At 51.7% G+C, this 24,723-nt stretch overlaps 2 protein-coding genes across 2 annotated transcripts; both read right to left on the reverse strand.

Moving 5' to 3' along the window:
- Positions 1 to 750: 750 nt before the first annotated feature.
- Positions 751 to 1,793, reverse strand: LOC149913286 (olfactory receptor 14J1-like). Its single transcript, XM_090130224.1, has one exon. The coding sequence runs from the start codon at positions 1,744 to 1,746 to the stop codon at positions 760 to 762; it is 987 nt and encodes a 328-aa protein (XP_089986350.1). The 5' UTR covers positions 1,747 to 1,793; the 3' UTR covers positions 751 to 759.
- Positions 1,794 to 14,776: 12,983 nt separating this feature from the next.
- Positions 14,777 to 16,130, reverse strand: LOC149913287 (olfactory receptor 14J1-like). The gene has a single exon (XM_090130223.1). It carries the CDS (start codon positions 15,761 to 15,763, stop codon positions 14,777 to 14,779), a length of 987 nt encoding a protein of 328 aa, XP_089986349.1. The 5' UTR covers positions 15,764 to 16,130.
- Between the last annotated feature and the right edge of the window lie 8,593 nt (positions 16,131 to 24,723).

Genomic DNA, 24,723 nt, shown 5'->3' on the forward strand with positions numbered 1-24,723 from the left:
TGAGGGAAGGATCTCTTCATAGCATCCAACACAAACTTCCCCTCTTGCAGTTTAAATCCATCTGCCCTCATCGTATCACCGTCTTCCAGCACAAGAAGTCCCTCTCCTGCCTGCAAGCTCCTTTCCAATATTGCAGATCACTGTGAGCTCTCTCCGGAGCATTCCTTCTCCAAGCTAAACAATTCGAGCTTCCACAATCCTTAAACAGCCCTCTGCTTATATTTGTGGTGCACCTCTGTGCCCACGCCAACAGCTCCGTGTCTGCCTTGTGCAGGGACTCCAGGCCTGGACACAGTGCTCCAGATGGAGCCTGGCAAAGGCAGAGTGGAGGGGTGCAATCACCTCCCTCTCATTGCTGGACACCCCTGTGTTGGAGCAGCCCTGGATACCGATGGCCATCCAGGCTACGAGAGCGCAGTGCTGGCTCATGGCCAGCTCTTCATCCATCAGGACCCCCAGCTGAATCCACTTTCCGCAGTGGAGAACCTCTGAGCAACAGAAGATATCTTCTCGCTGTGTCAAACACAGGTTTCACTCACTGCCCTTTTCTTTGCTGCTACTTCATCTCAGACACGAGGAGGCATACGCCGAAATCTCAAGTTCCATAGAATCAAGGAGGGAAAAGAAGAGAGAAATGGAAAGCATTGGAGGGGAACAGAAGCAGCACAAGTGGTTGGAAAATGTTAAACATGTTTTAAAGAAAAGAACGTACTAATGGCAAACAACAAAGCCCAAGCTTACAATGGGACACATTAGAAGTCACCTGGGCAGAGAGATGGAATCGTTACGATAACTGGAAAACATCCGCAACAACAGTTTCCGAATGGCGTCCTTCAGTGCCTGGTTCCTCACGCTGTAGATGAGGGGGTTCACTGCTGGAGGCACCACCGAGTACAGAATTGCCACCGCCACATCCAGGGCTGGGGAGGAGATGGACTGGGGCTTCAGGTAGGTGAAGAAGCCAGTGCTGACACACAGGGAGACCACGGCCAGGTGAGGGAGGCAGGTGGAAAAGGCTTTGTGCCGTCCCTGCACAGAGGGCATCCTCAGCACAGCCCTGAGGATCTGCACGTAGGAAAGCAGAATGAAAACGAAACAGCCAAAGAACAGAAATACGCTGAATGTCATAAGACTGAGATTCCTGAGGTAGGGGTAGGAACAGGAGAGCTTGAGAATGTGGGGAATTTCACAGAAGAACTGGTCCACAGCGTTGCCTCGGCAGAGAGGCAGTGAAAACGTGTTGGCAGTGTGCAGCAGAGAATTGAGAAGCCCAGTGCCCCAGGCAGCTGCTGCCATGCTGGCACAAGCTCTGCCGTCCAGGAGGGTCCCGTAGTGCAGGGGCTTGCAGATGGCAACGTAGCGGTCATAGGACATGACGGTGAGAAGGTAAAATTCAGCTGACAGCAAGAACGAGAACAGAAAGACCTGGGCAGCACATGCAGCGTAGGAGATGTGCCTGGTGTCCCAGAGGGCATTGGCCATGGCTTTGGGGACAGTGGTGGAGATGCAGCCCAGGTCGAGGAGGGCGAGGTTGAGGAGGAAGAAGTACATGGGGGTGTGCAGGCGGGGGTCGCAGGCTACGGCTGTGCTGATGAGGCCGTTGCCCAGGAGGGCAGCCAGGTAGATGCCCAGCAAGAGCCAGAAGTGCAGGAGCTGCAGCTGCCGCGTGTCTGCCAGCGCCAGCAGGAGGAACTCGCTGATGGAGCTGCTGTTGGGCATCTGTGGCTCCTGGACATGGGTAATCATCAGAGGAGAAACAAAAGGCAAGTTAGGTGGGACTTCTCTTGGCAACAACCTGGTCCATTCCTTGGTGACCTTCCTCCTGCCGTATAATCCAATACGTTTTCTTTCTCTGAAGGAAACGATCGTTCAGATCCATGATTTGAGATTATTTTCATGGGTTTGAATACGTAAGGAAGAGGAGAGGCCTCTGCCCGTGGGCTCTTGAGAAAGCAATCCTGACCCACCCAGGTGGGTACATTGTTAAGAGGCAGAAGTGCTTGGTTTTCCCTTTGGAATGTGACATCTCTCTTTGCATCTCCCCACTTCATCTCCGTGGGCTTTCAGGTAAGGCTTTCAGGGAAAGATTTGCATCCTGCAGGGCAGCTCACGGCTTGGAAAGACATCTGTCTTAGAGAGAGAGCCAAGTGCCCTAACGATGGCATCTCCTTAAAAGAATGTCAGCTCTTTCCCAGCCTCACAGCCTTTGCTGTCCACAGCCCCGAGCAGCTGCTCTCAGCCCCCGTGTGCTGCAGAAGGAGCTGAGCTCACGCCTGGAGAGATGCAGCCCTGCTCTGCTCTGGCTGCAGAGGAGGGGGTTCGTGCTTGGGCACCACTGCCATGAAGGCAGAGGTATTTCTGGGTGGGAGAGGATGCAGGGGGCTTGCTCAGAAGAAGGAGCCAGCTTGGAGGGGAATCCTATGTGGTTGTCTCTTGAGTCGTCCCCCTGGACAACATTTCTGTTTTCCCTTTCCTCTCACTCCCTGATCACAGCCCAGCTGCCTGCAGATCGTCTTCCCTGCCTGCTGTTTCCCTGTCTCGTGTCTTTTCCTTCTTTTCCTTGCTGCACGCACACTCACCGCCCCAAGGTCAGTGCACCCATCTTTGCCTGCCAGGAAACTGCCTGTTTGCAGGGCAGTACTGTGTGCACGCCTGTCTTTGCAGGTATAAACAGACATATCAGAAAGCCTGAATGGGATCGACAGAGCTGATGCTCATTCTGTCCACCGAGTGAGGAGGGACTGATGGAACATGAGGATGCTGCTCACAAACCTGCTCACCTCCTGAGCTACAGTACAGCAGTCTCAGTGATGTGTCAACATAGGCAGCTCCTCTCCCATTTCTCCAGTCCCCATCCTAACGGTAGGAAAATGAAGACGGGGCAGGAATTCCCATGTTGGGTTCTCCTTCTTGAAAAGTCCCCTCTGCTGGGTCCTGAGCGTGCAGTGCAGCTGTGAGCCCCCAGCCCCATGCAGCACCCTTAGCAGCAGAAGGCCCCTGTGCTGCTGGGGGGCTCCTTCCCCCCACACATCTCCCTGCAGCTACCTGGCTCTGCTGGACAGCCCTTTACATCCCATAGGGATGGGATTCAGCTGAATCAGTTGGAGCATCTTGTCCTGAGGTTGTAGCCCTGGGTCCTGGAGGGCAGTCAGCTCCCTCCCGTGCCTCCCACACCCCCAGCCAGACCAGCACTGACCACACATGTGGCCACAAGCATCCCTCCTCTTCCACAGGCCTCTTTCTCCTCTGTCTGCATTAATTCCCATCTTTGCCTGGTGCAGTCTCTATCCGCTTATCAGCTCTCACTGACTGCATTTCCCTCTTGGATCCCCACAATGCTGTCCCCATGCAGGCTGTACCTCCCTCTCCCTGTTGGAGCTGCCATCTGTGTCACAGGGGTTGTGCCGCACTCAGTGACATCTCTGTGTCTGCTGTAATAAAAGTGCCTTAAATATGACAACTCCTTTTTTGGACAGGGCTCCTTGAAAGCTTTGTCTGCAACACTGAGACCTCCCTAATGAGCAGCTGAAGTCTTGAAGACTTGAGGGAAATGGCTCATTAGGTCTTTGTGCACTGTAATGAGCCCCACAGCGTGTGTGGTGTCGGTGGACTTCTGGCACTGAGAGAAGCCTGCTGTAACCAAATGATGGAGGTGCAGTCAAAACGCTGTCCAGAAATGTTGGAGAGTATTGAAGTAGTAATTGGTCCCTGTGGGGCCATAACCAACAAAGCCTCCCCACAGCTGTGTTAGAGCAGATGGGAGGCTGTGATTACAGGCAGGCAAGGGCCCTGTGCAGGTGCTTTCAGGTTGAGAAAGCCCTTGGTTTGTCTGATGCACAGAAGGGTAGGGCCATCGCTGCAGGCTTTGGGAAGGGTGGTCCGTCCCTCACTGATGGCCCAAGGCTCTCTGACAGTCAGTGGGATGTGAATCACAAAAGCATTTAATCTCAAGGTTGGAAACGACCTGCAAGACCATCCAGGCCAACCATCCTCCCATTGCCATTGCTATGCAAGCCTCTAAGCCACATCTCAGCTCCTCGGCCAGGCGCCTCTTGAGCACCGCGGGGACGGCAAGTCCCCCCCTCCCTGGGCAGCCATTCCACTGTCTGACCTCCCTCTGAGAGAACAAGAGGCCAAACTCCTCATCTCAACCTCCCTTCTGGACGTTTGAGAGCGCAGTAAGGTCTCCTCTGAGCCCCGTCTTCTCTACGTCCCCATCCTAAACAATCCCAGCTCCCTCAGCCGCTCCTCACAGCACTTGTGCTCCAGACCCCTCACCAGTTCTGTTGCCCTTCTCTGGACACGCTGCAGGGCCTCAAAGTCTTTCCTGTAGTGAGGGGCCCAGAACTGAACACAGCACTCGAGCTGCGGCCTCACCTGAGCTGAGTACAGGGGACGATCACCTCCTGCTCCTGCCGGCCACGCTATTTCCAATGCAGGCCAGGATGTCATTGGCCCTCTTGGCCACCTGGGCGCACTGCTGGCTCACGTTCAGCCGAGCATCAACCAGCACCCCCAGCTCCTTTTCCTCTTCACAGTCACCCAGCCATCAGCCCCAAGCCTATAGCTGTAGTGAACCTCATCCCATTCCCCTGAGCCCAGCGATCCAGCTTCTCCAGATCCCTCTGAAGGGCCTCCCTACCCTCAGGCAGATCCACACCACCTCCCAACTTGCTGTCATCCGCAGACTTACCGAGGGCACACTCAATGCCTTCATCAAGGCCATCAGTAAAGATACTGAACAAGATGGTGCCCAGGACCGACCCCTTGGGCACCACTTGTGACGGGCCGCCAGCTGGACCTAGCTCCATGAACACTGCCCACTGGACATGGGCAGCCAGTTCCTTACCCAAAGCAGGGCATACCTGTCCAAGAAGAGTACGCCTGTCCCATGTGTGCGTGGAGTGTTCTGTGAGGGACAACGGTATGACACCTACTGGCCTCCCTACAGGTCTGCAAGGAGGCAAGGAGCCCCAGTGGATGAGGACAACGTGCGCCCTCCTGAGCCTCAGCTGCAGACACAACTGCCACAGCCAAGAGGTCAAAGACCTTGGTTTTCTGTCAGGTCCCTCCAGCCTTGCCAGTGCTGTTGGCCATCTCCACCATGGGCTGTTCTGTGCAGTCCTACACTTGCCTCCTTTTCCCTGCAGGCTGCAGACACTCACCTCGACTCCTGCACTGCCACTCACCCTGGCACGGCCTTACTTTGGTGGTTCTGCAATCTCACTAGCTGTTCCTTGTGACACAGCAGCACAGATCACAGCGTCCTGCTGGGTGTCTCTGGCACCACAGCAAAACTATTATAGGTGAGGGCTGACCTGTCAGCTTGCGCTGAAACAATCAATTCTAAGTCCTTTTCCAGCCATGTTCCTCCTGTAGTCCTTCAGGACATTTCTACAAAATGGTAATCCTTTACGTGTTGATACGCTCACAATTGTATTTGTCTAAGCTGTATGCATTATAGGAAAATCACAGAAGGCTTGAATTACTTACAGCTTTCAGAGGAAAGGAGGAAAAGGAAAGAGAAATTAAAATGTGTAGCAAGATCACCCTGCTTATTATCCTTTCTCTCCTTCATTAGCTTCAGCTCAGTGTGAGCTTCAGCCTTCCCCATTGCTTCTCTGCAGGCTCTGACAACACTCCTATACTTTTCCCAAGAGGACAGGCCCTTTTTTCCACTTTTCCCACACCTTCTCCTTCCCTTTCATCTTATCCATGAGCTCCTTGCTCATCCACGCAGGCCTCCTGCTTCCATTCCCCCAATTCCTACTCTTAGGGATGCACTGATCCTGAGCTTGGAAGAAGTGCTGTTTAAATGTTGCCCAGCTCTCATGGGCTCCCTGACCTTCAAGCACTCGAGACCATGAGATACCTCCAAGTAGATCCCAGAAATTGTTGAAGTTGGCTCTCTGACAGTCCAGGGCAGCAATCCCACTTTTTGCCTTACTTCTTCCACCCCAGGTCTTGAACTCCACCATCTCACCATTGCTGCATCTGAAGCTGCCCCCAAACTTCTCATCCCTAACAAGCCCATCCCTGCTGGAAAGAACAAGGTCCAAAATCACCCCACCCCTTGTTGGCTCCTCCAACACCTGCGTGACCAAATTGTCCTCAGCGCATGGCAGGAACCACCTGGACTGTGTGTGCCCAGCCATGTTGCTCACCCTGCAGATATCTGGGTGATTCAGGTCCCCCATGAGAACCAGTGCATGGGATGGCAAGGCTCCTTGCAGCTGCGTGCAGAAGGCGACTTCACTGACCTCATCCCCCTGATCTGGTGACTGCAGTACAGCCCACAACAGTGTCATCCATACCAGCCCTGCTCTTAATTCCCACCCACAAGCACTCCACACGCTCTTCACCCTCCCACGGGTGCACCTCAATCCATTCTAGTGGCTCTCCCACAGAAAGTGCAGCTCCTCCACCTCGCTTCCCCAGCCTGTCCTTCCTGAAAAGGACACAGCCCTGCATTTTGAGCTGCCCCACCACATCTCCGTGACTGCAGGGAGATCACGGCCCTGCGACTGCACACAGATCTCCAGCCCATCCTGTTCATTTCCCACGCTGTGCGCACTGGTCTACAGGCACTTTAGGGAAGCCATATGTGCAGTTACCCCTAGAGGGACACAGGAAGATTTTGGATGGGGTATTGGCAACACGACCTTCTCTGAGGAGTCCCCGTATGATCCTATGGGACAGCTCAGAGCTTTTTTCCTGCTATCTCCAACGGTGACAACTGTTGTGGTTTCGTGATTGTTTGTTGTCAGTATTCCACATCAGAACATCGTGTGGACCAGTGGGAGTTAACGAGTTATGTTCTGGTTCTGTTTACTGACTTCTGTGGACTTTTTGAGTATCCTGATGGGACGGGAAGGGGGCAGCATCCCTGGAGGACCTGGCAGGAGGAGGAGATGGGGTGGAGATCCATTCAGGACTTGGAACGTCTGTCTGTCTGCCTCTGGCCTGGCTCAGCCGTCTCAGCTCCCCCTGTCATGGACTTATACCCAAGGACAACCCCGTGACAACTACTGGTGGAGAATGCGGGCATCTGTGGTTTTTTACTTCATCTTAAGAGCAGTATATAGAGAACTAAGGACCCTTATGTTACTTGGAACATACTGGCTCCTTTTTAAGCTCCTCATATTCTTTTTTGGAGTTGCACGTATGTTCCTGGGTGGCCCACTGTGCAATCCAAAGAGTGAGCCCCCGGTACACAGCCCAACTGTCTGTACAGATATTCAGGATACCATCACCGGGTTCCTTGGTTATAGCCATCCACACGGCTCGCAGTTCTGCCCATTGGCTGCTCTGACCATCCCCCTCATCAAACCAGACTGTCTCGGTGGAGGGATGGTGTGCTATTGCTCTCCACTTGCTCGGGTTGCCCTTGCTGGACCCATCTGTGTACCAGGCATCTTCAGGGATAGGATATTCTCCCTCCTGAACGGGGCTCTTCTCTGGTGGAGCGACCAGCGTTTCTTTTGGTGCATCACAATGATAGGTCACTGGGCCGAGGATCTTCTGAAGTTCTTCTTTCAAGTCCAATGAAGACAGACTGCTCCTTTGGCTGAGGTAGGCGACCCATCGTGCCACTGTTTGTGCTTGGGCCACCCCTGTCTTAGGAAGGTGGGTCAGACCTTTCACCCACCCCTGAATCGGCAGAGTGGTCTTCACTATAACTTCAGCCGTCTGGGTTATTGGCTCTACTGCCTGGAATGCTGAATAGGCAGCCAATAACTGTTTTTCAATCATACTGCATCTTTCTTCTGCTCCATGCCAGACCTGAGACCAGAAACCAATGGGGGTCCAAACAGAACTCTGGCGTTGCCACAGGCCCCAACCAAAGCCGTCTTGAGTAACGTGAACATCCAACTCAGCTGGGAGGGTAGGATCGAATATACCCAATGCCTGGGCTGGTTTAACTGCCAGTTTTGCCTGTTGGAAAGCATCCTGTTCTGTTTTCCCCCAGTCCCACAGCTGCCCCTTTTTTGTGAGTCTGTACAGCGGCCTTAGCAGCTGCGCTGGGTGAGGTATAAAGGAACGCCAGTAACCCAGTATACCTGGAAACTCTTGCAGCTGCTTCGATGTTGTAGGGACTGGGAACGCCTGAACCTTATCTATGACAGCACTGGGCAGCACTTGGGTCTTTCCTGACCAAACCACCCCCAGGAATTTTACAGACAGGCCCAGACCTTGCACCTTCTGGGGATTTATAGCCCATCCCCTCTGTTGTAAATAGGCAGTTAATGAATCTGCCGCCTGCCCTACTGCCTCCAGTGTGTCGGATGTCAGCAGGAGATCATCGATATAATGATACAGGTTAACATCATCAGGTTTTTTCCAATCAGCCAGGTCATATGGCACTAGATTGTGACAATACGTTGGTGAATGCACGTACCCCTGTGGCAGGACCTGAAAGGTCCACTGCCTGCCTCCCCACGTAAACGCAAACTGATCTTGGGATTCTTCAGCAATCGGGATACTGAAGAACGCATTCCTCAAATATAGGACACAATGATAGGTTTTTATCTCCCTACTCAATGTGTCCATTAGGGAGGCAATATTGGGTACGGCTGCATGAACAGACAGCATGACCTTATTTAATTCTCTGTAATCCACTGTCATTCTCCACGTGCCATCCGACTTCCGCACTGGCCATATGGGGGAATTATATGGGCTGTGTGCAGGTCTTGTAATGCCCACTTTTTCTAATTCCTGCACTGCTCCCCATATTTCATGCTGCCCACCCGGAGTCTGTACTGTCTTACATCAGTAATCTGGCACAGTTTTGGCAGGCAAATAGGCCCATGTTTCGCATGGCCTCTTAATATTGCCTGCACCGCCTGGACACTGATACATCTCTGTCCAAGTCTGAACTCTCCCACGGTTGTCTGGAGAGCCAGACCCCATAGAATATCTATGCCCAGGATGTATTCCCAGACTGGGGCAATAGAAACTCCATTCGAGATCTAATTTAGAATTTTTATTTTCCCAATCAATTAAGTCTGTTGATTCAGAAGTCTGGTCATTGTCTATTGAAATGTTATGAACTTGACCTACTGGAAGATGCAGAATAGGTTTCTTCCCTGTTAATATGCCAAGTTCTTGCTCTAACTATTCAATGCGGTCTTTCAAAAGTTGGTTTTCATTCTCTAAAGTACTATTCTTCATTTCAGCATGACATAAAACATTTAATAGTGGCTGTGTCAGTGTGGAGACAGCTAGTTGTCTTTCTTTCATGATCAGTATCTCTTTATTAAGACCCTGAAAGTAATCTGCTACGTGATAAGGGAGATATTTCCCATAACAAGTGGGAGGCCCCATTTTTATGGATCACCTCTAGATCAGAATAGGGAGATTCCACAAATCCTGGGATCTGCCCTGAAATCATTTTATCTAGGAGGGTAGCATTCTCCCCTCTGACCCATTTATAGAAATTCCATAGAAAGGACATGATGTAAATTATAGCATTTAAAGCCTGTCTGACTGACCAAATGTACATTCACTGAAAATACAGATGCTATAATAATGAAATATAAGAGAGTTTGGCTAAGCAGATTATAACACGAAAGAAAGAATAGATAGAATGCTTATCCTTGTCCTGGGCTCGCTGTAAAACTCCAAAGGAGGAATCACCTGAAAGAGATCCTTCCCCACTGGTAGTCAGCTCTTAAATGGATCTAGGAGAGGTGCAGCCAGGCTCCAGCCCTTCCAGCATCAGAGGTGAATTGCCTTCACCCGTGCTCCCATGGCTGACTCATTGCTCACCTCAGGTGATCAATCAGAGGTTCAGGCTGTGATTCAGCATTTCCTATACACTGCACAACATCCACTGCCTTCTCACCATTTATCCAGTCAGTGATGACATTGAAGAATCACAGAATCACAGAATCGTAGGGGTTGGAAGGGACCTCCAGCGATCATCGAGTCCAACCCCCTGCCAAAGCAGGATCCCTACACCAGGTCGCACAGGTAGGCGTCCAGGCGGGTCTTGAATATCTCCAGAGAAGGAGACTCCACCACCTCCCTGGGCAGCCTGTTCCAGTGCTCCGTCACCTCACCGTAAAGAAGTTCTTGCGCACATTGGTGCGGAACTTCCTATGCTCCAGCTTCTGGCCATTTCCCCTTGTCCTGTCTCCACATACTGCTGAAAAGAGTCTGGCCTCGCCACTCTGCCCCCCACACCTCAGATATTTATAGACCTGGATCAGGTCTCCTCTCAGTCTTCTCTTCTCAAGGCTAAACAGACCCAGATCACTCAGCCTTTCTTCATAGGGGAGATGCTCCAGGCCCTTCCCCATTTTTGTGGCTCTCCGCTGGACTCTTTCCAAGAGATCCCTGTCTTTTTTGTAGTGGGGAGCCCAGAACTGGACACAGTACTCCAGATGAGGCCTTACCAGGGCAGAGTAGAGGGGGAGGATCACTTCCCTTGATCTGCTGGCCATGCTCTTTTTAATGCACCCCAGAATGCCATTGGCCTTTTTGGCCACAAGGGCAGACTGCTGGCTCATGGCCAACCTGTCGTCCACCAGGACACCCAGGTCCCTCTCTGCAGAGCTCCTCTCCAGCAGGTCATCCCCCAACCTGTACCGGTGCATGCAATTATTCCTCCCTAGGTGCAAGACTCTACACTTGCTTTTGTTAAACCTCAATCTGGTTTCTTACTGCCCAGCTCTCCAGCCTGTCCAGGTCTCGCTGAATGGCAGCTCAGCCTTCGGGCGTGTCAGCCAATCCTCCCAACTTCGTATCATCAGCAAACTTGCTGAGGGTGGCCACTATCCCCTCATCAAGGTCATTGATGAAGATGTTGAACAGGACCGGACCCAGCACCGACCCCCGGGGAACACCGCTGGTTACAGGCCTCCAACCAGACTCTGCACCGCCAATGACGACCCTCTGTGCTCTGCCAGTCAGCCAGTTCTCAACCCACCTCACTGTCCACTCATCTATCCCGCACTTCCTCAGCTTTGTTATAAGGATGTCGTGGGAGACAGTGTCAAACACCTTGCTGAAATCAAGGTAGACTACATCCACTGCTCTCCCCCATCCACCCAGCCAGTGACAACATCATAGAAGGCCACCAGGTTGGCCAAGCATGATTTGCCCTTGTTAAATACGTTCTGACTGTTCCTGATGACCTTCTTTTCTTCCAATTGCTTGGAGATGGCATCCAGCTCAAGTTGCTCCATCACCCTTCCAGGGACAGAGGTGAGGCTGACTGGCCTGAAGTTTCACAGATTTGTCCTTCTTGCCTGTTTTGAAGACTGGTGTGACATTGGCTATCCTCCCGTCTTCAAGCACCTCTGCCATTCTCCAAGACACTTCAAAGATGACAGAAAGAGTGGTTTGACAATCGCTTCTGCCAGCTCCCCAAGCTGCACTTGAGTGAATCCTGTTGATGCCTGTTGATTTGTGTGCATTGATTTTCCTTAGGCAATCTGACCAGCTCCTCCTCAACCAAGGGGAAGTCTTCCTTTCTCCAGTCACTCTCTTATCTCCAGGGTCTGCGATTTCTGAGGAGCAATCTTATCAATAAAGACAGAAGCAAGGAAGGTGCTCAGTAACTCTGCTTTCTCCATGCTCTCCATTACCAGGGCACCCACCTCATTCAGCAGCAGACCCACATTTTCCCTAGCTTTCCTTTTGCTATTAAGATACTTGAAAAGCCTTTCCATTTTCCCCTGATCTCCTTTGACAGATTTAATTGCAAGCTTTCCTCATTGCATCCCTGCAGGCCCTGACAGTGTTCCATTATTCTTCCCAAGTGCCCATGCCTCTTTTTCACATTTCGTAGACTTTCTTCCTGCCTTTGAGATTATCCATGAGCTCCTTGCTCATCCATGCCGGTCTCTGTTCAGCTTTGTCTGACTTTTAACTCGGAGGGAAGCACTGATCTCGAGTGTAGAGGAAGTGATGCTTCAGTGTTAACCATCTGCCTTGGTCCCCCTAATCTTCCAATGCTCAGAGCTGAGGAATACCTCCAAGTGGGTCCTTGAAGTGTTGGAGTCAGGCCTTCCTGTTAATGGCCTGTTTTCCTACTTCTTGGCGTGGTTCTTCCACTCAGCATCCTCAACTCCAGTGCCTCACAGTTCAGACTATGAATGAAAACGTCAAATAGGATCAGACCCATTATTGCCTCCAGCAAAACCTTGTGCCACTGACCACCACTCTGACTGGCCCAGCCATTCAGCCAGTTTGTCATCCTCCTCATTCTCTACCTGTGCAGCCCCTACATCAGTCGCTTTCTCGAGTCAGGACACAAAAACCCTCTGCTTCTCTTTCATCTTCCAACTTACTACATTCAAAACAGACCCTGGGAAGGGCTTCCTTTAAAGGTTCTTGCCCCATGAGCTCTGGTGCTCAAGGGACATTTGGATAAAGCCCTACGTGACGTGCTTTCACCTCTGCTTAGTCCTGAAATGCTCAGGCAGTTGGACTAAATGATCTCTAAAGGTCACTTACAAATGATTTTATTTTTTTTTATTGGTTGTATGAATCCGTGTTGAGATAAAACATAAAAGTCATTATCTTGCTGCTACATCTCCACGGCTTATGGAAAATAAATCATGAGCATTTATGGAAAGTCCTCAAAACTCAGAAGAGTTATTTATCACACATTTATTACACAGAGATTTTTTCCTACGCCTTTTCATGACACCTTGAATCAGGGGTTGATTCAGTTGTGCTTCATCCAGCAGCAGGGCCAAGCACTGGCCCAGTACTCCCCTTGTCTCACAAACTCTTCCCTCTTCCACTGCAGCAACGAGCCAACACTGCAGGAGAATTAGGCTTCCTCCACAGTCATGAATGCTTCTGGAAGGGCACTGAAGGGTGGGAGGAAAAAGAGAGGAGAAGAACAAGGTCAGCCAGCTGATGGGGCATGGCTGAGCACAACCACTGCCTGCAGTGAATATCCCACATCCCACATGCAGAGCCATGCACATCCGATGGAAACTTGTCATTTTCCCCTGGTTGCACAGGAGGGTCCTTCCTTCCTTCCTTCGTTCCTCTTCCTCCTTATTCACATCTAGATGCATATTTCTCTCAATTTCTGGGCTCACATGTGGTTGGAGTGACTTCCCAAGGCCTTCAGACAACACTTCTCACAGATATCCCCAATCCTCTCGCCCAGACTTATGTGCTTCCAGCTGCTGCTTCCCGGACCAGTCGCACTTCAGAAGCCTTCCTGGATCTTCCAGTGCTTGTTAGGATCTTCCTGAATTCTCCACAGCTCATGGTGAGACGTCTTCTGTATGACAGGGCCTTGATGAGCAGCTCTTATGAAACGTTTGTTTGTAAGGCATGTTGTGTTGTACTCATGCTGAGAATTCCATCCGTCTTGGAACTGACTTGGAAGGGCAGCAGCCTGATTTAGCCCACTTGATTACCAGCGGCCAACCAGAGGATCAGGGATAGGGTTCAGTGTCTGAACCCTAATTTTAAGGTTATGGTTTGGGCTGGGGCTAGCACTGATGATTAGATTTAGTGTTAGGTGAAGTGCCAGCACTTGAGTTATTGTTAGGGCGAGGGATGTGATAAGAGTTGGTATTTAGGGGGAAGAGTTTGAGTTTAGGTTGAAGTTTAGGACAAGAACGGGTTGAGGTTAGACTTTAAGATTAGGAGTTTGTGTTATGGGTTAGGAGTTAGGGTTGGGGTTAGGCTTAGATTAAAGGTTTAATTATTAAAGGTTTAGAGTTACACTAGACACCAATTCCCAGCTTCCCTCCATGGAGAAAAACTAGGTGAGGACACAGATGGATGTGGCTAGTTGACAGCAAAGGGAATCAAAAGGCACAGCTCTGTAAAAGTAAATTTTATTACATCCAAGTTCTGTCCGCTGAATCATAGAAGCATAGAATGGCTTTGGTTGGAAAGATCAGAAGGATGATGTAGTTCCAACCCTCCTGCTGTGTGCAGGGTTGCCAACCACAAGACCAGGCTGCCCGGCCTTGAATGCCTCCAGAGATGAGGCATCCACATATTCTCTGGACAGACTGATCCTGTGCCCCACCACCCCTGAGGGAAGGATCTCTTCATAGCATCCAACACAAACTTCCCCTCTTGCAGTTTAAATCCATCTGCCCTCATCGTATCACCGTCTTCCAGCACAAGAAGTCCCTCTCCTGCCTGCAAGCTCCTTTCCAATATTGCAGATCACTGTGAGCTCTCTCCGGAGCATTCCTTCTCCAAGCTAAACAATTCGAGCTTCCACAATCCTTAAACAGCCCTCTGCTTATATTTGTGGTGCACCTCTGTACCCACGCCAAGAGCTCCGTGTCTGCCTTGTGCAGGGACTCCAGGCCTGGACACAGTGCTCCAGATGGAGCCTGGCAAAGGCAGAGTGGAGGGGTGCAATCACCTCCCTCTCATTGCTGGACACCCCTGTGTTGGAGCAGCCCTGGATACCGATGGCCATCCAGGCTACGAGAGCGCAGTGCTGGCTCATGGCCAGCTCTTCATCCATCAGGACCCCCAGCTGAATCCACTTTCCGCAGTGGAGAACCTCTGAGCAACAGAAGATATCTTCTCGCTGTGTCAAACACAGGTTTCACTCACTGCCCTTTTCTTTGCTGCTACTTCATCTCAGACACGAGGAGGCATACGCCGGAATCTCAAGTTCCATAGGATCAAGGAGGGAAAAGAAGAGACAAATGGAAAGCATTGGAGGGGAACAGAAGCAGCACAAGTGGTTGGAAAATGTTAAACATGTTTTAAAGAAAAGAACGTACTAATGGCAAACAACAAAGCCCAAGCTTAGAATGGGACACATTAGAAGTCACCTGGGCAGAGAGATGGAATCGTTACGATAACTGGAAAACATCCGCAACAACAGTTTCCGAATGGCGTCCTTCAGTGCCTGGTTCCTCACGCTGTAGATGAGGGGGTTCACTGCTGGAGGCACCACCGAGTACAGAATTGCCACCGCCACATCCAGGGCTGGGGAGGAGATGGACTGGGGCTTCAGGTAGGTGAAGAAGCCAGTGCTGACACACAGGGAGACCACGGCCAGGTGAGGGAGGCAGGTGGAAAAGGCTTTGTGCCGTCCCTGCACAGAGGGCATCCTCAGCACAGCCCTGAGGATCTGCACGTAGGAAAGCAGAATGAAAACGAAACAGCCAAAGAACAGAAATACGCTGAATGTCATAAGACTGAGATTCCTGAGGTAGGGGTAGGAACAGGAGAGCTTGAGAATGTGGGGAATTTCACAGAAGAACTGGTCCACAGCGTTGCCTCGGCAGAGAGGCAGTGAAAACGTGTTGGCAGTGTGCAGCAGAGAATTGAGAAGCCCAGTGCCCCAGGCAGCTGCTGCCATGCTGGCACAAGCTCTGCCGTCCAGGAGGGTCCCGTAGTGCAGGGGCTTGCAGATGGCAACGTAGCGGTCATAGGACATGACGGTGAGAAGGTAAAATTCAGCTGACAGCAAGAACGAGAACAGAAAGACCTGGGCAGCACATGCAGCGTAGGAGATGTGCCTGGTGTCCCAGAGGGCATTGGCCATGGCTTTGGGGACAGTGGTGGAGATGCAGCCCAGGTCGAGGAGGGCGAGGTTGAGGAGGAAGAAGTACATGGGGGTGTGCAGGCGGGGGTCGCAGGCTACGGCTGTGCTGATGAGGCCGTTGCCCAGGAGGGCAGCCAGGTAGATGCCCAGCAAGAGCCAGAAGTGCAGGAGCTGCAGCTGCCGCGTGTCTGCCAGCGCCAGCAGGAGGAACTCGCTGATGGAGCTGCTGTTGGGCATCTGTGGCTCCTGGACATGGGTAATCATCAGAGGAGAAACAAAAGGCAAGTTAGGTGGGACTTCTCTTGGCAACAACCTGGACCATTCCTTGGTGACCTTCCTCCTGCCGTATAATCCAATACGTTTTCTTTCTCTGAAGGAAACGATCGTTCAGATCCGTGATTTGAGATTATTTTCATGAGTTTGAATACGTGAGGAAGAGGAGAGGCCTCTGCCCGTGGGCTCTTGAGAAAGCAATCCTCACCCACCCAGGTGGGTACACTGCTAAGAGGCAGGAGTGCTTGGTTTTCCTTTTGGAATGTGACATCTCTCTTTGCATCTCCCCACTTCATCTCCCTGGGCTTCCAGGTAAGGCTTTCAGGGAAAGATTTGCATCCTGCAGGGCAGCTCACGGCTTGGAAAGACATCTGTCTTAGAGAGAGAGCCAAGTGCCCTAACGATGGCATCTCCTTAAAAGAATGTCAGCTCTTTCCCAGCCTCACAGCCTTTGCTGTCCACAGCCTCGAGCAGCTGCTCTCAGCCCCCGTGTGCTGCAGAAGGAGCTGAGCTCACGCCTGGAGAGATGCAGCCCTGCTCTGCTCTGGCTGCAGAGGAGGGGGTTCGTGCTTGGGCACCACTGCCATGAAGGCAGAGGTATTTCTGGGTGGGAGAGGATGCAGGGGGCTTGCTCAGAAGAAGGAGCCAGCTTGGAGGGGAATCCTATGTGGTTGTCTCTTGAGTCGTCCCCCTGGACAACATTTCTGGTTTTCCTTTCCTCTCACTCCCTGATCACAGCCCAGCTGCCTGCAGATCGTCTTCCCTGCCTGCTGTTTCCCTGTCTCGTGTCTTTTCCTTCTTTTCCTTGCTGCACGCACACTCACCGCCCCAAGGTCAGTGCACCCATCTTTGCCTGCCAGGAAACTGCCTGTTTGCAGGGCAGTACTGTGTGCACGCCTGTCTTTGCAGGTATAAACAGACATATCAGAAAGCCTGAATGGGATCGACAGAGCTGATGCTCATTCTGTCCACCGAGTGAGGAGGGACTGATGGAACATGAGGATGCTGCTCACAAACCTGCTCACCTCCTGAGCTACAGTACAGCAGTCTCAGTGATGTGTCAACATAGGCAGCTCCTCTCCCATTTCTCCAGTCCCCATCCTAAGGGTAGGAAAATGAAGACGGGGCAGGAATTCCCATGTTTGGTTCTCCTTCTTGAAAAGTCCCCTCTGCTGGGTCCTGAGCGTGCAGTGCAGCTGTGAGCCCCCAGCCCCACGCAGCACCCTTAGCAGCAGAAGGCCCCTGTGCTGCTGGGGGGCTCCTTCCCCCCACACATCTCCCTGCAGCTACCTGGCTCTGCTGGACAGCCCTTTACATCCCATAGGGATGGGATTCAGCTGAATCAGTTGAGGCATCTTGTCCTGAGGTTGTAGCCCTGGGTCCTGGTGGGCAGTCAGCTCCCTCCCGTGCCTCCCACACCCCCAGCCAGACCAGCACTGACCACACATGTGGCCACAAGCATCCCTCCTCTTCCACAGGCCTCTTTCTCCTCCGTCTGCATTAATTCCCATCTTTGCCTGGTGCAGTCTCTATCCGCTTATCAGCTCTCACTGACTGCATTTCCCTCTTGGATCCCCACAATGCTGTCCCCATGCAGGCTGTACCTCCCTCTCCCTGTTGGAGCTGCCATCTGTGTCACAGGGGTTGTGCCGCACTCAGTGACATCTCTGTGTCTGCTGTAATAAAAGTGCCTTAAATATGACAACTCCTTTTTTGGACAGGGCTCCTTGAAAGCTTTGTCTGCAACACTGAGACCTCCCTAATGAGCAGCTGAAGTCTTGAAGACTTGAGGGAAATGGCTCGTTAGGTCTTTGTGCACTGTAATGAGCCCCACAGCGTGTGTGGTGTCGGTGGACTTCTGGCACTGAGAGAAGCCTGCTGTAACCAAATGATGGAGGGGCAGTCAAAACGCTGTCCAGAAATGTTGGAGAGTATTGAAGTAGTAATTGGTCCCTGTGGGGCCATAACCAACAAAGCCTCCCCACAGCTGTGTTAGAGCAGATTGGAGGCTGTGATTCCAGGCAGGCAAAGGCCCTGTGCAGGTGCTTTCAGGTTGAGAAAGCCCTTGGTTTGTCTGATGCACAGAAGGGTAGGGCCATCGCTGCAGGCTTTGGGAAGGATGGTCCGTCCCTCACTGATGGCCCAAGGCTCTCTGACAGTCAGTGGGATGTGAATCACAGAAGCATTTAATCTCCAGGTTGGAAACGACCTGCAAGACCATCCAGGCCAACCATCCTCCCATTGCCATTGCTATGCAAGCCTCTAAGCCACATCTCAGCTCCTCGGCCAGGCGCCTCTTGAGCACTGCGGGGACGGCAACTCCCCCCCTCCCTGGGCAGCCATTCCACTGTCTGACCTCCCTCTGAGAGAACAAGAGGCCAAACTCCTCATCTCAACCTCCCTTCTGGACGTTTGAGAGCGCAGTAAGGTCTCCTCTGAGCCCCGTCTTCTCTACGTCCCCATCCTAAACAATCCCAGCTCCCTCAGCCGCTCCTCACAGCACTTGTGCTCCAGACCCCTCACCAGTTCTGTTGCCCTTCTCTGGACACGCTGCAGGGCCTCAAAGTCTTTCCTGTAGTGAGGGGCCCAGAACTGAACACAGCACTCGAGGTGCGGCCTCACCTGAGCTGAGTACAGGGGACGATCACCTCCTGCTCCTGCTGGCCACGCTATTTCCAATGCAGGCCAGGATGTCATTGGCCCTCTTGGCCACCTGGGCGCACTGCTGGCTCACGTTCAGCCGAGCATCAACCAGCACCCCCAGGTCCTTTTCCTCTTCACAGTCACCCAGCCATCAGCCCCAAGCCTATAGCTGTAGTGAACCTCATCCCATTCCCCTGAGCCCAGCGATCCAGCTTCTCCAGATCCCTCTGAAGGGCCTCCCTACCCTCAGGCAGATCCACACCACCTCCCAACTTGCTGTCATCCGCAGACTTACCGAGGGCACACTCAATGCCTTCATCAAGGCCATCAGTAAAGATACTGAACAAGATGGTGCCCAGGACCGACCCCTTGGGCACCACTTGTGACGGGCCGCCAGCTGGACCTAGCTCCATGAACACTGCCCACTGGACATGGGCAGCCAGTTCCTTACCCAAAGCAGGGCATACCTGTCCAAGAAGAGTACGCCTGTCCCATGTGTGCGTGGAGTGTTCTGTGAGGGACAACGGTATGACACCTACTGGCCTCCCTACAGGTCTGCAAGGAGGCAAGGAGCCCCAGTGGATGAGGACAACGTGTGCCCTCCTGAGCCTCAGCTGCAGTCACAACTGCCACAGCCAAGAGGACAAAGACCTTGGTTTTCTGCCAGGTCCCTCCAGCCTTGCCAGTGCTGTTGGCCATCTCCACCATGGGCTGTTCTGTGCAGTCCTACACTTGCCTCCTTTTCCCTGCAGGCTGCAGACACTCACCTCGACTCCTGCACTGCCACTCACCCTGGCACGGCCTTACTTTGGTGGTTCTGCAATCTCACTAGCTGTTCCTTGTGACACAGCAGCACAGATCACAGCGTCCTGCTGGGTGTCTCTGGCACCACAGCAAAACTATTATAGGTGAGGGCTGACCTGTCAGCTTGCGCTGAAACAATCAATTCTAAGTCCTTTTCCAGCCATGTTCCTCCTGTAGTCCTTCAGGACATTTCTACAAAATGGTAATCCTTTACGTGTTGATACTCTCACAATTGTATTTGTCTAAGCTGTATGCTTTATAAGAAAATCACAGAAGGCTTGAATTACTTACAGCTTTCAGAGGAAAGGAGGAAAAGGAAAGAGAAATTAAAATGAGTAGCAAGATCACCCTGCTTATTATCCTTTCTCTCCTTCATTAGCTTCAGCTCAGTGTGAGCTTCAGCCTTCCCCATTGCTTCTCTGCAGGCTCTGACAACACACCTGTACTCCTCCCAAGAGGACAGGCCCTTTTTTCCACTTTTCCCACACCTTCTCCTTCCCTTTCATCTTATCCATGAGCTCCTTGCTCATCCACGCAGGCCTCCTGCTTCCATTCCCCCATTTCCTACTCTTAGGGATGCACTGATCCTGAGCTTGGAAGAAGTGCTGTTTAAATGTTGCCCAGCTCTCATGGGCTCCCTGACCTTCAAGCACTCGAGACCATGAGATACCTCCAAGTAGATCCCAGAAATTGTTGAAGTTGGCTCTCTGACAGTCCAGGGCAGCAATCCCACTTTTTGCCTTACTTCTTCCACCCAAGGTCTTGAACTCCACCATCTCACCATTGCTGCATCTCAAGCTGCCCCCAAACTTCTCATCCCTAACAAGCCCATCCCTGCTGGAAAGAACAAGGTCCAAAATCACCCCACCCCTTGTTGGCTCCTCCAACACCTGCGTGACCAAATTGTCCTCAGCGCATGGCAGGAACCACCTGGACTGTGTGTGCCCAGCCATGTTGCTCACCCTGCAGATATCTGGGTGATTCAGGTCCCCCATGAGAACCAGTGCATGGGATGGCAAGGCTCCTTGCAGCTGCGTGCAGAAGGCGACTTCACTGACCTCATCCCCCTGATCTGGTGACTGCAGTACAGCCCACAACAGTGTCATCCATACCAGCCCTGCTCTTAATTCCCACCCACAAGCACTCCACACGCTCTTCACCCTCCCACGGGTGCACCTCAATCCATTCTAGTGGCTCTCCCACAGAAAGTGCAGCTCCTCCACCTCGCTTCCCCAGCCTGTCCTTCCTGAAAAGGACACAGCCCTGCATTTTGAGCTGCCCCACCACATCTCCGTGACTGCAGTGAGATCACGGCCCTGCGACTGCACACAGATCTCCAGCCCATCCTGTTCATTTCCCACGCTGTGCGCACTGGTCTACAGGCACTTTAGGGAAGCAATATGTGCAGTTACCCCTAGGGGAACACAGGAAGATTTTGGATGGGGTATTGGCAACACGACCTTCTCTGAGGAGTCCCCGTATGATCCTATGGACAGCCCAGAGCTTTTTTCCTGCTATCTCCAACGGTGACAACTGTTGTGGTTTCGTGATTGTTTGTTGTCAGTATTCCACATCAGAACATCGTGTGGACCAGTGGGAGTTAACGAGTTATGTTCTGGTTCTGTTTACTGACTTCTGTGGACTTTTTGAGTATCCTGATGGGACGGGAAGGGGGGGGCATCCCTGGAGGACCTGGCAGGAGGAGGAGATGGGGTGGAGCTCCATACAGGACTTGGAACGTCTGTCTGTCTGCCTCTGGCCTGGCTCAGCCGTCTCAGCTCCCCCTGTCATGGACTTATACCCAAGGACAACCCCGTGACAACTACTGGTGGAGAATGCGGGCAACTGTGGTTTTTTACTTCATCTTAAGAGCAGTATATAGAGAACTAAGGACCCTTATGTTACTTGGAACATACTGGCTCCTTTTTAAGCTCCTCATATTCTTTTTTGGAGTTGCACATGTGTTCCTGCAATTGCACGGTGTTGGGATCCCCAGCAACAGGATACAACCACCCAGCCATGAGCTGGGATGATTTACTTTTCAACTGCATCCAATGAATTCATGTCCAGTGGCATCCCTCATGTGTCTCCTCTTTCCTTTTAGGTTCCCCCAAAAAGCATTCTCGCTATTCTGTGTTTTCATCTTACATCACCGTAATCTCAGAACTGCAGTGTTGATTCGCATTGAGTAGAAAAAAAAATAAAGAGCAAAGCAGGTTTTCCTCTTTGAGTCATTTTAACTGCTGCCCTCCTCACATGTTTTATCACACATCATGTTTAGTTGCATTCAGAATTAAAAAAACTCAGTTTTTTTCCTCTTCAATGCGTAGCAAGTCAAGAAGCAGGGCAGAAGTCCAGCTCCTCTGAGCAGAGATGTTCTTCTAGAGTTTGTGAGGAAAGGAATGTGAATGGATACACAGAGTGAGGTAAGCCTACGGGGCAGGAACTGACTATCAACCTGCGTGGGATTTGCTGCTCCAGTTGTAGGCATGTAAATGTATGGGCTGTGGGGTTTATCCAAGGGTCTTGGGAATCTCAACATGTTGACTGGAAGCTGGCAAACATCTCAGTTTCCAAGCTGAGCAAGAAAGATGACCTTGCTAATTACAGGCCAGCTGGTCTCACTGTGGCACCTGGCAAAATTATGGAGGAGATCATCCTGGGAATTACTGAGAAATACTGCAAAGCCAACATGCTCATTGGTACCAGCCAACACGGGTTCATGAGAGGAAAGTCTTGTGGATAAATTTAATTTGCTTTGATGACAGATTTACTCCTCTAGTGTTCACCAAGGGAAGCCCAACAAAGCTTCTGCAAAGGATTCTCACAGTATTCTTGTCAACAGAATGTTTGGCACACAGCTGACCTAGAGCATAATGCTCAGTGGTCCCATCACCACTGAGTGATGGGACGGCCTCACAGTCCCACAGGAAATGGAGTTACATCAGGCTGGTGGCCCATTGCTTCTGAGATTCCTGACGACACCATTTTGATGCCAATTCCTTCCACTGTTTTGATCAATGACAGTAGTAGAACTGAGGAAGTGTGGGCTTGGTGAGTGGAGAGTGAGGTGCATTGAGATCTGGCTGACTAGCAGAGCTCAAAGAATTGTCTTCAGTGGGGCAGCAGACAATCCTCGCCCTGTATGCTGCCCCAGTTGATCTCCCCTTTGGATCTTCACAAGCACTGCGAAGATTGCATTACGAAGATTCCCTCTCAGCCTTCCCTACAGCATGCTGAACAAGCCCAGGTCTTTCTGCCTTCCCTCATACGGGATATTCTCTGGGTCTCGATCATTTTTATTGTCCTCCACTGCACTCCTCCCAGCAGTTCCCTGCCTGCATGTATAATCAATGAATATACAGATGCAATAATTAGGAAATAAGAGAGAGCTTGGCTGAGCAGGCTATTACACTGAACAAAGAATAGATAGAATGCTTACCCTTGTCCTGGGCTCGCTGTAAAACTCCAAAGGAGGAATCACCTGAAAGAGATCCTTCCCCACTGGTAGTCAGCTCTTAAATGGGTCTAGGAGAGGTGGAGCCAGGCTCCAGCCCTTCCAGCAGCAAAGCTGAGTTGCCTTCACCTGTGCTCCCATGGCTGACTCATTGCTCACCTCAGGTGATCAATCAGAGGTTCAGGCTGTGATTCAGCATTTCCTATACACTGCACAACATCCACTGCCTTCTCACCATTTATCCAGTCAGTGATGACATTGAAGAATCACAGAATCACAGAATCGTAGGGGTTGGAAGGGACCTCCAGCGATCATCGAGTCCAACCCCCTGCCAAAGCAGGATCCCTACACCAGGTCGCACAAGTAGGCGTCCAGGTGGGTCTTGAATATCTCCAGAGAAGGAGACTCCACCACCTCCCTGGGCAGCCTGTTCCAGTGCTCCGTCACCTCACTGTAAAGAAGTTCTTGCGCACATTGGTGCAGAACTTCCTGTGCTCCAGCTGCTGGCCATTTCCCCTTGTCCTGTCTCCGCACACTGCTGAAAAGAGTCTGGCCTCGCCACTTTGCCCCCCACACCTTAGATATTTATAGACCTGGATCAGGTCCCCTCTCAGTCTTCTCTTCTCAAGGCTAAACAGACCCAGATCACTTAGCCTTTCTTCATAGGAGAGATACTCCAGGCCCTTCCCCATCTTTGTGGCTCTCTGCTGGACTCTTTCCAAGAGATCCCTGTCTTTTTTTGTACTGGGGAGCCCAGAACTGGACACAGTACTCCAGATGAGGCCTTACCAGGGCAGAGTAGAGGGGGAGGATCACCTCCCCCGACCTGCTGGCCACGCTCTTTTTAATGCACCCCAGAATGCCATTGGCCTTTTTGGCCTCAAGTGCACACTGCTGGCTCATGGCCAACCTGTCGTCCACCAGGACACCCAGGTCCCTCTCTGCAGAGCTCCTCTCCAGCAGGTCATCCCCCATCCTGTACCGGTGCATGCAATCATTCCTCCCTAGGTGCAAGACTCTACACTTGCTTTTGTTAAACCTCATCTGGTTTCTTACTGCCCAGCTCTCCAGCTCTCCAGCCTGTCCAGGTCTCGCTGAATGGCAGCACAGCCTTCAGGTGTGTCAGCCAATCCTCCCAACTTCGTATCATCAGCAAACTTGCTGAGGGTGGCCACTATCCCCTCATCAAGGTCATTGATGAAGATGTTGAACAGGACCAGACCCAGCACCGACCCCTGGGGAACACCGCTGGTTACAGGCCTCCAACCAGACTCTGCACCACCAATGACGACCCTCAGTGCTCTGCCAGTCAGCCAGTTCTCAACCCACCTCACTGTCCACTCATCTATCCCGCACTTCCTCAGCTTTGTTATAAGGATGTCGTGGGAGACAGTGTCAAACGCCTTGCTGAAATCAAGGTAGACCACATCCACTGCTCTCCCCCATCCACCCAGCCAGTGACAACATCATAGAAGGCCACCAGGTTGGCCAAGCATGATTTCCCCTTGTTAAATACATGTTGATTGTTCCTGATGACCTTCTTTTCTTCCAATTGCTTGGAGATGGCATCCAGCTCAAGTTGCTCCATCACCCTTCCAGGGACAGAGGTGAGGCTGACTGGCCTGAAGTTTCACAGATCTGTCCTTCTTGCCTGTTTTGAAGACTGGTGTGACATTGGCTATCCTCCCGTCTTCAAGCACCTCTGCCATTCTCCAAGACACTTCAAAGATGACAGAAAGAGTGGTTTGACAATCGCTTCTGCCAGCTCCCCAAGCTGCACTTGAGTGAATCCTGTTGATGCCCGTTGATTTGTGTGCATTGATTTTCCCAAGGCAATCTGACCAGCTCCTCCTCAACCAAGGGGAAGTCTTCCTTTCTCCAGTCACTCTCTTATCTCCAGGGTCTGCGATTTCTGAGGAGCAATCTTATCAGTAAAGACAGAAGCAAGGAAGGTGCTCAGTAACTCTGCCTTCTCCATGCTCTCCATTACCAGGGCACCCACCTCATTCAGGAGCAGACCCACATTTTCCCTAGCCTTCCTTTTGCT

The sequence above is a fragment of the Phasianus colchicus genome, chromosome 39, assembly GCF_987193195.1.
Source record: "Phasianus colchicus chromosome 39, bPhaCol1.hap1.1, whole genome shotgun sequence".
NCBI lineage: Eukaryota > Metazoa > Chordata > Aves > Galliformes > Phasianidae > Phasianus > Phasianus colchicus.

What these genes read in the sequence shown, in the direction of transcription:
- LOC149913286 (XM_090130224.1), bottom strand. Translation starts at nt 1,746, where the DNA reads ATGATTACCCATGTCCAGGAGCCACAGATGCCCAACAGCAGCTCCATC.
- LOC149913287 (XM_090130223.1), bottom strand. Translation starts at nt 15,763, where the DNA reads ATGATTACCCATGTCCAGGAGCCACAGATGCCCAACAGCAGCTCCATC.